The sequence below is a fragment of the Thamnophis sirtalis genome, unplaced genomic scaffold, assembly GCF_051295495.1.
Source record: "Thamnophis sirtalis isolate CommonGarterSnake01/CBP01778 unplaced genomic scaffold, rThaSir2_p1.2 scaffold_2, whole genome shotgun sequence".
Lineage (NCBI taxonomy): Eukaryota > Metazoa > Chordata > Lepidosauria > Squamata > Natricidae > Thamnophis > Thamnophis sirtalis.
In genome coordinates this window covers 86,164,740-86,175,788 of record NW_028261382.1, presented here as the reverse complement: position 1 = coordinate 86,175,788, position 11,049 = coordinate 86,164,740, and the positions used below count along the sequence as shown (strand labels likewise).

The 11,049-nt window shown below is 41.1% G+C and overlaps 1 protein-coding gene across 5 annotated transcripts in view; it reads right to left on the bottom strand.

Moving 5' to 3' along the window:
- Positions 1-11,049, bottom strand: part of FEZ1 (fasciculation and elongation protein zeta 1) — a 48,113-nt gene that overhangs the window by 9,910 nt on the left and 27,154 nt on the right. For 3 of the 5 annotated variants that reach the window (XM_087706291.1, XM_087706294.1, XM_087706295.1), the window contains exons 4-7: positions 10,755-10,841; positions 3,735-3,903; positions 1,358-1,381; positions 1-257 (exon numbers count right to left, since the gene is read on the bottom strand). The exon at positions 1-257 is cut by the window's left edge and continues 15 nt beyond it. In XM_087706291.1, coding sequence (XP_087562417.1) covers positions 1-257; positions 1,358-1,381; positions 3,735-3,903; positions 10,755-10,841 — 537 coding nt within the window. The remainder of the gene's footprint in view (positions 258-1,357; positions 1,382-3,734; positions 3,904-10,754; positions 10,842-11,049) is intronic. The other 2 variants (XM_087706293.1, XM_087706296.1) reach the window with 2 other exon arrangements.

The window sequence follows — 11,049 nt, the reverse complement described above, 5'->3', positions numbered from 1 at the left end:
AGCTGCCCTTTCTATCCGATTGTTTTGCAGACTTAGCCCTTTTTCTTTCCTCCTCCTCTTCATCATCTCTCGGTGTTCTTTCTGCTTGTTCTGCACCTCCATCAGGATGGTGATGAAGGAGTTCTTCACCTCCTTCTCAAACTCCAGCTCGTCTCGGCAAGCCAGCTGCTGCACCAGCTCCTCCGAGTAATCCTGAATAGCACCTTCCACTCGATCCAGGAGCTCCACGAGCTCCGAGACAGGCATGTGCCCCAAACCTAGGAAGAAACAAGCGTTCATATGTCAGGTGGACCTCTCTGACCAAGGCCACAATAAGGAGTTTAGTGCTAGAATCTGTGCAAAGCTCTGTTAGATGCTTACAAATTGCAGTATTAAGTGCCAAGGGTCGTTAGCAATGTCAAGTATTATTTTTCAGGACATTCATCGCAACACCCATAATGGATTCATTCATTAGTGATGTCACTTTAGTACATGAATTGGTTAAACAGAGATAGACTTGGAAATGGGGAAAAAACTTAATTGTCTCGGATGAAAGAAACCATACATGCAATACAATTTTAGAAAGAGGCATTCTAACCCCTTTCATTCTTAGCAAGAAGGAATGCCTCTTAAAATAATTGCTTATTAAACCTTGGTTTTTAAAATAATTTAAATTACCTGCCCAGTACATCAGTCAATCAAAATGTTACTCTAATTCGGTGTTTCTCAACTTCACAACTTAAGATGTTTGGACTTTTAACTCCCGGTATTCCCCAGGCCAGCATGTGGTTACAGAAACTCTAGGAGTTGAAATCCATACATCTTTAAATTGTCGATGTTGAGAAACCCTTGTTGAATTAGTGAAATAATAGACTGCAGCCCCCAATTATTTTAGATTATTACAGAGTGGAATTTTCTGTCACCAAGCCAAGAATCACAAAAATGCGGTTTCACCTACTGAAGGCAAGCTTAGAGGCAACCAAGATGTGGCTGGCCCAGATTTGTTCCCCACTAGAGGTTTCCCCAAATGTGAAGATAATTCCATAGTTTTTGTATTTCGTGTGTGTTCACAATACGTGTCCACAGATTGTATACAAGGAAACAGATGAGCATATTTAAGTCAGGGATACTGACTTAAAAGAAAGGCACATGCACTGGGACTGAAGGATTGGTAGAGACTTCCTATGGCAAATGTGTGTCTTCCTTAATGAGTAAAACATTCATAGATGAGCCTCTTTAAGAATTACAGTGATTTTTTTTTTAATGGCTTGATGTTCAGTTTATAGTTGGGTTGAAGGTTCCGGTGTCTGTTGATTTTATTTACTTCTTTTTTCACTTTAGCACCTTATTTTTGTGGCTCTGAGAAAACATAACTCACCCCAGGTTCTACGAATGGGGCAGCCTACAAATAAATAAATCAGCATTAAAGACTGCAAAAACTGGAAAGTTTAGTTCACACTTCAAAAACATATTCCATTTGTATCATGGAATTTGTGTCCTGTTCTGAGACGAACTTCTGACATGTCAGAGGCACAGACTTCTAGATAAATAGAGGGAGCAGAATTGATATCTTCCTTTCCGTCTTCCTCTGCCCTCAAAGCTGGTGAGATTTGAACTACTGAACTGCTGGAAGTTGGCAGTCAGCAGAAGTAGCCTGCAGTACTGCATTCTAACCACTATGCCACCATGGCTTTTTTTTCTGCTCTTCTCAAAGTGAGCAAAAAGTAAATTTAAAATATTTTCCCAGCTCCACAGTACTGAAGTAACCCCCCCCCTTCCTTGAAAAAGATATCAGCAGAACAAATAAATAATCCCATGTTATGACTAAGAAATTGAGTAGATTTCATCCGTCACAGCAACAACATCTTGGTGCAATACCTTGAGGAAGATAAAATACAGTGCAGCTAAAATGAAAATACTTTATGTTCTGTTTCATAAAAGTCATCCTACATTTGAAAGAGAAGAGGATAGAGCTATATTGCTTTATATCGTGATTTAAATTTTGTTTGCTTGACTATTTGTCACTCCTTTCCTGCACTTCTGATTCTTTATCTGTGATTTCTTATCTCCAAAACCACAGAAATGTTAGAGTATGCAGCATTATTAAAAACAATCTCCTTTGAAAAGGCTGTATGGTGCAAATCTGGTTTAAAGGGAAAGGAAACATAATAAGGTCACTAAGGTCCCTTCCACAATTATCACAAAGAGAACAAATATCTGCACACATCAATACACAAGATCTGTATTGCCCTGGAATAGAATAGAATAGAATAGAATAGAATAGAATAGAATAGAATAGAATAGAATCACATGGTACAGTGTAGAGTAGAGTAGAGTAGGGCAGGGCAGGGCAGGGCAGGGCAGGGCAGAGCAGAGCAGAGTAGAGTAGAGTAGAATCAACTGGTATAGAGTCGAGTCGAGTCCAATAGAATAGAATAGAATAAGTAGAGTCGAGTAGAGTCGAGTAGAGTAGAGTCGAGTCGAGTCCAATAGAATAGAATAGAATAGAATAGAATAGAATAGAATAGAATAGAATAGAATAGAATAGAATAGAATAAGTAGAGTAGAGTAGAGTAGAGTAGAGTAGAGTAGAGTAGAATCAACTGGTATAGAGTCGCGTCAAGTCCAATAGAATAGAATAAGTAGAGTAGAGTAGAGTAGAATAGAATAGAATAGAATAGAATCACATGGTACAGTGTAGAGTAGAGTAGAGTAGGGTAGGGTAGGGCAGGGCAGTACAGGGCAGAGCAGAGCAGAGCAGAGTAGAGTAGAGTAGAGTAGAGTAGAGTAGAATCAACTGGTATAGAGTCGAGTCGAGTCCAATAGAATAGAATAGAATAAGTAGAGTAGAGTAGAGTAGAGTAGAGTAGAGTAGAGTAGAGTAGAGTAGAGTAGAGTAGAGCAGAGCAGAGCAGAGCAGAGTAGAGTAGAGTAGAATCAACTGGTATAGAGTCGAGTCAAGTCCAATAGAATAGAATAAGTAGAGTAGAGTAGAGTAGAGTAGAATAGAATAGAATAGAATAGAATAGAATAGAATAGAACAGAACAGAACCACATGGGACAGTATATTTTTGTCTGTTTGAAGAGAGGGGAAGGGAGCGGGGAGGGGAGCACGGAAAGAAGAGGGGGAGGGAAGGGATGGGAGGGAGGGAAGGAGAGGGGGAAGGAGAAGATTTTTGTGCAAATCCATATCATTACTTTCTTTTTTTCACTGATGCAATTCAACTTTGGGGTAGGCAATGTGTAATAACCACAACAGACTTGCATATCACAGAGACAAGCCATTCTCACCAGAGTTATGTAATTTAGAAAGGAAAAAAAAGACAGCCAAAGGGACATATTCACAGCCACACAGCAGAAAGAGGTCTGCTAAATGTTACATTGAGTTTTGTACCCCTGACAGTTTGGCTTCTAGAATCATGCAATCCTAGTTCCATCACCCCATTAACCACCTCACCATCTGATTGAAAAGAAGTAAGCTTCTTTACACAGCTGAATCAATATCACCCCAAATTTGATGACTTGACATTGCATATGGGAATTAGATATTTGTTGTGTTCACTTAATGTTTTTCTCTCAAGCCTTACTCTTCACCATACAATATTTGTAAATATGTGGGCATATGTATCAGCTATCTTCTCAAGCAGAAGAATCTGAACTGCTTCAGGGATAGTTGTACAAACTAGCTGTCAAAGGACCACAACACTTCATTGAGAGAGAAGACATGCTCCTTTCAATGCGTCACACCTTCTTACCTCCACATGACCAATTGTTGTTCAGGCTTTGTGACAAGGCCTGAATTTCCTGCAAAAGGATGGAATCAGCCTGACTGCTTGTGTCTCCACCATCATCCTTCTCTAAAATTTCTTCTTCTTCTTCAGGGTCAGGGGAATTTTGCATCATTTCCTCAATTTCTTCAATCACCTGCAAAAAGAACAATGGGTCAAATCAATTAAAGGTAATGGCTGGCTTCAGTGTGTCAGAAAAGGAGATGTTACTATGGAAACCTTATAGTTGAAAAACACAAATTCCCAATTGGGTTATAAACCACCCACGACAAACAAACGGAGGGACTTTTTCCTCCAATAAGTAAGTACTTTAAAGCCTTATTTTAAATGCCCAAAACCACGATGTGAATTCTTGAAAGGAATATAAAAGAGCCAGTGCTAAATCAATAACCCTCCACAGTGAAATCTTAAGAAGGAAAGAAAAGCTTCATTAGCCCAGCTTTCTTCCTGACGATGCCCAACCAATGTTTGTAGGTGTTTGCAAAACAGAAGGTGAAAATATTATTATTGTGGTTGGTGGCACAGCCAGCCAGATGCTTAGACTGAACTTGGCATTTTTATCCTCTGATCAAATCCTTCCCAAAGAGCTGGAATGGACAGGTGTTGATGTTTGATGATAAAGATATTGCTGTGTTTAAAGATGTTTAAAGATGTCACTGCGAGATGTCAGCTATTCCAAATAAAGATACCTTTTGCAATCAACTGATTATGATTTGATCAATGCTGGTGGTATTCAGAGGATTCTCAAATTTTATTATTATTATTATTATATCTTTTATATCTTTTAATTGATTTTTTAAAATGTTATTGTTAATCCTAATTGGGTTTGTTTGGGATATTCTTTTTTTTTTTAACTTGTAATATGTGTTTTTTTTAATGTTGTATGCCGCCCTGAGTCCTTAGGAGAAGGGCGGCATATAAATCCAATAAACCAAACCTTTTATTCATTAAACATGAAACTCAGTCAACTGAATATTCAAAAATGCATCACAAATACCACTGACTGGTGCTAATGGTTGATACAGGTTGCTGCCAACATCCTAGACATCAACCAAGTACCTTCTTAAAATGTATGACGTTCCAAATAGCACAGTGTTTTTCAGTCTCACTGGTGTTATTGCAGGAAGCTGCAATTTGTTGATGTATGTTATAAAAATTCTTGGACATGGTACCAAGTGATAATGGCTATCACTGTTACATGTTCCATCCATAATCACGTAGTTTCGATGGCCAGGTCGCGATATTTCATGATTTTTTTTCCAGTTCTTTTTCTTCGACTCTGCCATCTCCTAGTACCGCAATATCAATTAAATTGTACGTTTCGGTTTTCAACAACTGTGATATCTGGCATGTTGTGTTCCAAATGATGATCCGTCTGTATTCGAAAGTCCCACAAGATCTTCACCTTCCCATTTTCAATAACCTTTTCCACTTTATGTTCCCATGACTTTTTGGATACAGGTAAATCATATTTTTTTACATAATGACCAGTGGATTAATTTAGCAACTCGGTCATGTCTAGCTTTGTAATCAGTTTGTGCAATTTGGCTGCATTCACATATTAAATGTGAAACAGTTTCAACTTTGTTGTTGCAAAGTCGGCAGTTTGGATTGTCAGTGGATTTTTGTATCTTCAATTATTTTGCATCATCATCATCATCATCATCATCATCATCATCATCATCATTTAATTAATTTGTATTAATTAAATGGCCACCCATCTTATCTAAGTGACTTTATGTAGCTCAAAACAGGTGAAAACAATCCAATAAAAACACAAGTTAAAATTAATATAAAACATAAAAACTACCCATAATCAGTCTTAAAGAAAAAACCAGAAAATCAGAACGAGCAGCAGAATTCATTCTATGCCGGTTTCAATGCTGCAACCGTCACCGTTGTTGGCGTCCAAGGGACAACATCAGGGCCATGTTTCCAGAACCTTCCTAAAGGCAGAGAGAATCAGGGCCAATACTTTTCCCTCCTGTCTCTACCCCCTGCAGCTGGCAGCTGGAGCCCTGGTACTCTCAATCCAGACATTGTATTGTTCGTCCTTTAACACACAATCACTGTACATGCACACACATCCAGCTTTGATACCCTTTTCAGTCTCTAAAGCAGTATTTCTCAATCTTGGTAACTTTAAAACATCTGGATTACAACTCCCAGAATTCCTTAACCACATTGCTAAGAATTCCAGGAGCTGAATTCACCTCCTAGAATTGTTTTAAATCATCCCAAACTCCAGTTCTCTGGACAGATTACAACATTTTTTCCGAATAACAAGCACATACAGCAAGCAAAAGAATAAGAGAAGCACAAATCAGAACTTTTAATAGGGAGTTTTTTAAAAAAAGCTAACACAAGGAGTTAAATTTAAAATCAATTATATAAATGCTTGAAAGAAGGGGAAATGGCTTCAGCAATCACCAGAAAGACATCCTTATGAAGGCCCACCATATCTGCCAATGGCTCACCCTTAAAAAGACCTTCTCCTTGTAGCCATCTGCCTTGATTCACCCACAGATTTTACTTCAGACTTCTAAGCAATTCTAAGTACCGTAAGTGGGTAGATGACATAAATTTCTCTAAGCCTGGAAAAAGTATTCAAACACAGCAGACATTCCAGCTTTACCTCAAGCTAAACATTAATTCATCCATTAAAAGTGGGGGGGAAGGATCCAACAATTGACAGAGACCTGCTTTAATGTGTTCAGAAATCAATGAGGACTAGAGTGGTGTTTTTCAAACTTGGCAACTTTAAGGTGTGTGGACAGAATTCCCCAGCCACGAATTCTGGAAGCTGAGGCCCACACATCTCAACGTTGCCAGGACTGAAAAACATTGGACTAAAGTATCCTTGTTCCCTAGATTCTGTACAGTAACCTAACTCCTTTTTTCCTTGCATTAGACCTGATTAATGACACTTTAACTTATTGCTTTCTTGGATGCCTGCTGTTATTAGGACAAGAATGTATGAGGGGAGGCAGTACTGTATGATCTAAGGCAGGGCTCTCCAACCTTGGCAACTTTAAGCCTGGAGGACTTCAACTCCCAGAATTCTGGGAGTTGAAGTCCACTGGGTTAAAGTTGCCAAGGTTGGAGAGCCCTGATCTAAGGCACTCAGCACCAAGGCTGCATTAGTACCAGGAATATAAAGACAATCACTGCAGCTGAAAAATCTCTAATTCCACAAACCCTTAAGGACTTCAATTAATGGACAGTAAATGGACATAGGAAATTGAGACAGATAAACATTCTTATCTGCCAAGCCAATTGCAGAACTAAAACTTTACGCCAATACTCTTAGCAAATGTTGCTTTTTTTTAAACTGCCATCCACAGATGTCTTTGGACTACAATTCCAGAATCTCTAGCCAGAATTGTTTTGCCCATCATACTTGTAATCCAAAACATTTGGAACATGGCAGGTTGGGGGGGAAGTTGCTTTGGGAGATCTAAATATCTCTAATGGAGGCTGAATTATTCAGCTCACCAAGACACACATGCAGTAATGACATAATAAAGGAATACACATTCCAGCTTCTTAATTCACAGAGTTATACCTTGGCTTCCTACCAAAGCTACTCAAACACTTTACTTACAGTTGGCTGCAATGGCTTATAATCTAAGACAGGCTTCCCCTGCTTCATGGCCCCTGGGTGAGTAAAACTATCTCCTGCACCATCTGGAAAGGCCATTATAGTCACACCAACATGGAACAATGCTAGTTGTTGCCAACACACCTGAGTGCTTTAGGCTGGGGATGACTAATCTACAAGGATGTGCATTCTTAAAACAGTTCAAGATGCCTCCCCCTCCTTCAAAAACTGGCCTTAAATTAGGAAACACAGAGGACAGATGTCAAGGTTGAACGTAAGTTTATACAAGTTGACACACAGGGAATGGCTAACTTGGAAATTGATCAAAATGTGGTAATTGTATTACGTTCCAGCCCAGCATTTGCCTGAATATCAAGAATTAACCAAATTTCTTTTTAACCTCCCACTATTTAACCTCCCATGATGTAAAAAAAGATGTTGAGACTCTAGAGAGAGGGCAGAGAAGAGCAACCAGGATGATTAGAGGACTGGAGGCTAAAACATACAATGAACAGTTGCAGGAACTTGGTATGGCTAGTCTAGTAAAGAGAAGGACCAGGGGAGACAGATAGCAGTGTTCCAATATTTGAGGGGGGGGCTGCCACAGAGAGGAGGGGGTCAACCTATTTTCCAAAGCACCTGAAGGCCAGACAAGGAGTAATGGATGGAAACTGACCAAGAAGAGATTCAACCTAGAAATAAACAGAAATTTTCTGACAGCGAGAACAATCAACCAATGGAACAGAAATTGCCTTCAGAGGTTGTAAATGCTCCAACACTGGAAGTTTTTAAGAGATTGGATAACCGTTTGTCTGAAATGGTATAGGGTTTCCTACCTAAGCAGGGGGGTTGGACTAGAAGATCTCCAAGGTCCCTTTCAATTCTGTTATATTCTATTTGAATAGACATTGTTAATCTACCCTATAATTGGGGTTGAAGTAGTAGTCCAAATATCGAACCAGAGAGATCCACACTGGGGAAAACTTGCATATTTGATCATGGGCAGAGAATTAATAATTCTGTTCCATAAGATTATGCAATGCACTCTTATCCCTTTTTTATGCTAAGAAATTGCTGCAACTGATTTGTTTCATAACATGCATTTCCTTTGTATCATCGCTACAATTGGCCAATGGGAGATGGTCTCAGCCAGATGCTGTGCCATTTGCTATCTTGCCATAAATTATGCAACAGCCATAACATTGGCAAATTAGCCCACAAACAATTACTGTTCTGAATGACTGGCACTTATTAAGTAACACCAGCAAAATGAAGCCAGATCTCAAATATATTTAGCAATCTGCACAAGCATTTTTATCTGGAGGTGGGTTGCGTTTCTTCCTTGCCATTGAAAGGATGTGGCCTGCATGCTGAGAAGGGCTCTCTTTTCATTATGTCCAAGGCAGAAGTAGATAGAAATGTCAGGTCTTGATATTAATGAAGACTCGGTTGATAGCCTTTATCTCCTCTCCTCATTGATGCTGCAATACACTTTTGTCTGCTTATCATTTCATATTTGTGTGCGCATGTGTCTGCATATATTGCATTTGGGAATCCAGGCATACACACAGGAACACATGAAAATATCAGGATAGGTAGATGGATGGATGGATGGATGGATGGATGGATGGATGGATGGATGGATGGATGGGCAGGCAAGCAGGCAGGCAGGCAGGCAGGCAGGCAGGCAGGCAGGCAGGCAGGCAGGCAGATGATTAGATAGACAGACAGAAGTCAGAATTACTTACGGGGAGAGGCTCTGAATGGCAATTCTATCCACCCCATCAATAACACAGACAAAGAATTTATGGCTGTTTGCAGTCGTGGCATGACATAACTGTGAACGTCAAAAGCACACCGACAACACCGCGGCGCTAAAACCGCGATGTCAAAAGCATGCCCACAACAGCGCGCCCACAACAGTGCGCCGACAGAAGCGCGATTTAACTTAAGGTAAGGTTTAGGGTTAGGTTTAGGGTTAGGGTTAGGGTTAGGGTTAGGGTTAGGTTTAGGGTTAGGTTTAGGGTAGGTTTAGGGTAGGTTTAACGTTAGGTTTAGGGTTAGGTTTAGGGTTATTTTTAGGGTTATGTTACAGCGCGCTTCTGTCGGCGCGCTGTTGTCGGTGCGCTGTTGTCGCGCGGTTTTGACGGTGCGGTTTTGTCACCGCGCTTTAGTCACACGCGCTTTAGTCTACCGCGGTTTTGTGGTGGAACCGTTTGCAGTATCATATGATGGCTTTTACGAGGTTTTGCCAAAAACTGGCATTTACTTCCAGGTTTCAACTTCCTCAGCGAACCATTGGTTCACTTAATGATGGCAGCATTTGTTTAATGACTGCCACAATGACTGTCATGGGCCCATTTTATGACCACTGTACCTTACAACTGTGAGGAGCAGACTCCCTTAAGGTCATAAGTCGAGAACTACCTGTACTAATCACCCATCTTCTTCCATTCTAGAGAGGAGCTGTCCAAATGCTGGCTGGGTCTCAAGGTCTACCTGTAGCAGATACTCTAGAACAAGGGTCTGCAACCTTAAACCCTCAAAGAGCCATTTGGACTCATTTCCCACAGAGAAGAAAACACCGGGAGCCACAAAACCTGGGTAGACGTGGCCAACTCAACATCACTCACTCCCACCCAATCACCTGAGCCTCCCAGCCACGTCGACCCATGTTTTGTGGCTCCCGGTGTTTTCTGTGGGAAGCAGTGGTGGGTTTCAGCCGACAGGGAGTCACAGCAGGGGGGCAAAAGAGCCGCATGTGGCTCTAGAGCCGTGGGTTGCTGACACCCGCTCTAGAATCTAGAGTAGTGGCCCCAACCTTCTGGGCACCAGGAATCAATTCCATGGAGAAAGGTTTTCCCATGGACCAGAGATCGCGTGGTTTTGCCTGTATCCTACGAATAGGGCATCACTTCTTTGCATGGTCCGGTTGCTGGCATACCACGGAAACTTGGGTTGGGGACCTGTGATCTAGAGGGCAAATTCTTGTGGGGGGAAAGAGGCCAAACTGTCAATCAGCACCTAGATGTTGAAAAAGAACCTCCACCACCCACAAATACATACACACCAGTAATGGTTTCCTCTTATCTTCGCTATTGGTTCAGAACCAGGAACAAGCGCACGAGCATGTGGCACTTCTGCGCATGTGCGACGCGTCAGTGATAATGTCTGGGCAGATGGGTGGAGCCTCCCACCACCGCCGCTGCTACCGGTTCACCCAAACCGGGGCAAACTGGCAGAATACCACCTCTGGTACACACCAACACACATAGACAACCCTTACTGCAAAAATCATCCCTTGGAACTGCAGGTGCTACAAGAAATAACTGATTTTATTTCCAATATTTCCCAAAGGGAAGGTCAGGAGGGGAGCTTGCTTGTACCTGATCAGCTGTGAGTAGAGGTTCCTCATTAATACCAGAATCGTTTTCACTCTTCTCATTAAGCTCTTCCTCCTCCTTCTCATGGATCTGAAAAAAAGAAGAAAACAGCAAGCAGATTCAGTAGCAAATATGGGCTCCATGTAGCAATAGTAATTAGACTTATATATTGCTTTACAATGCGTTACAGCCCTCTCTAAGCTGTTTACAGAGTCAGCATATGGCCCCCAACAATCTGGGTGCTCATTTTACCAACCTCGGAAGGATGGAAAGCTGAATCAACTTTGAGCCGGTCAGG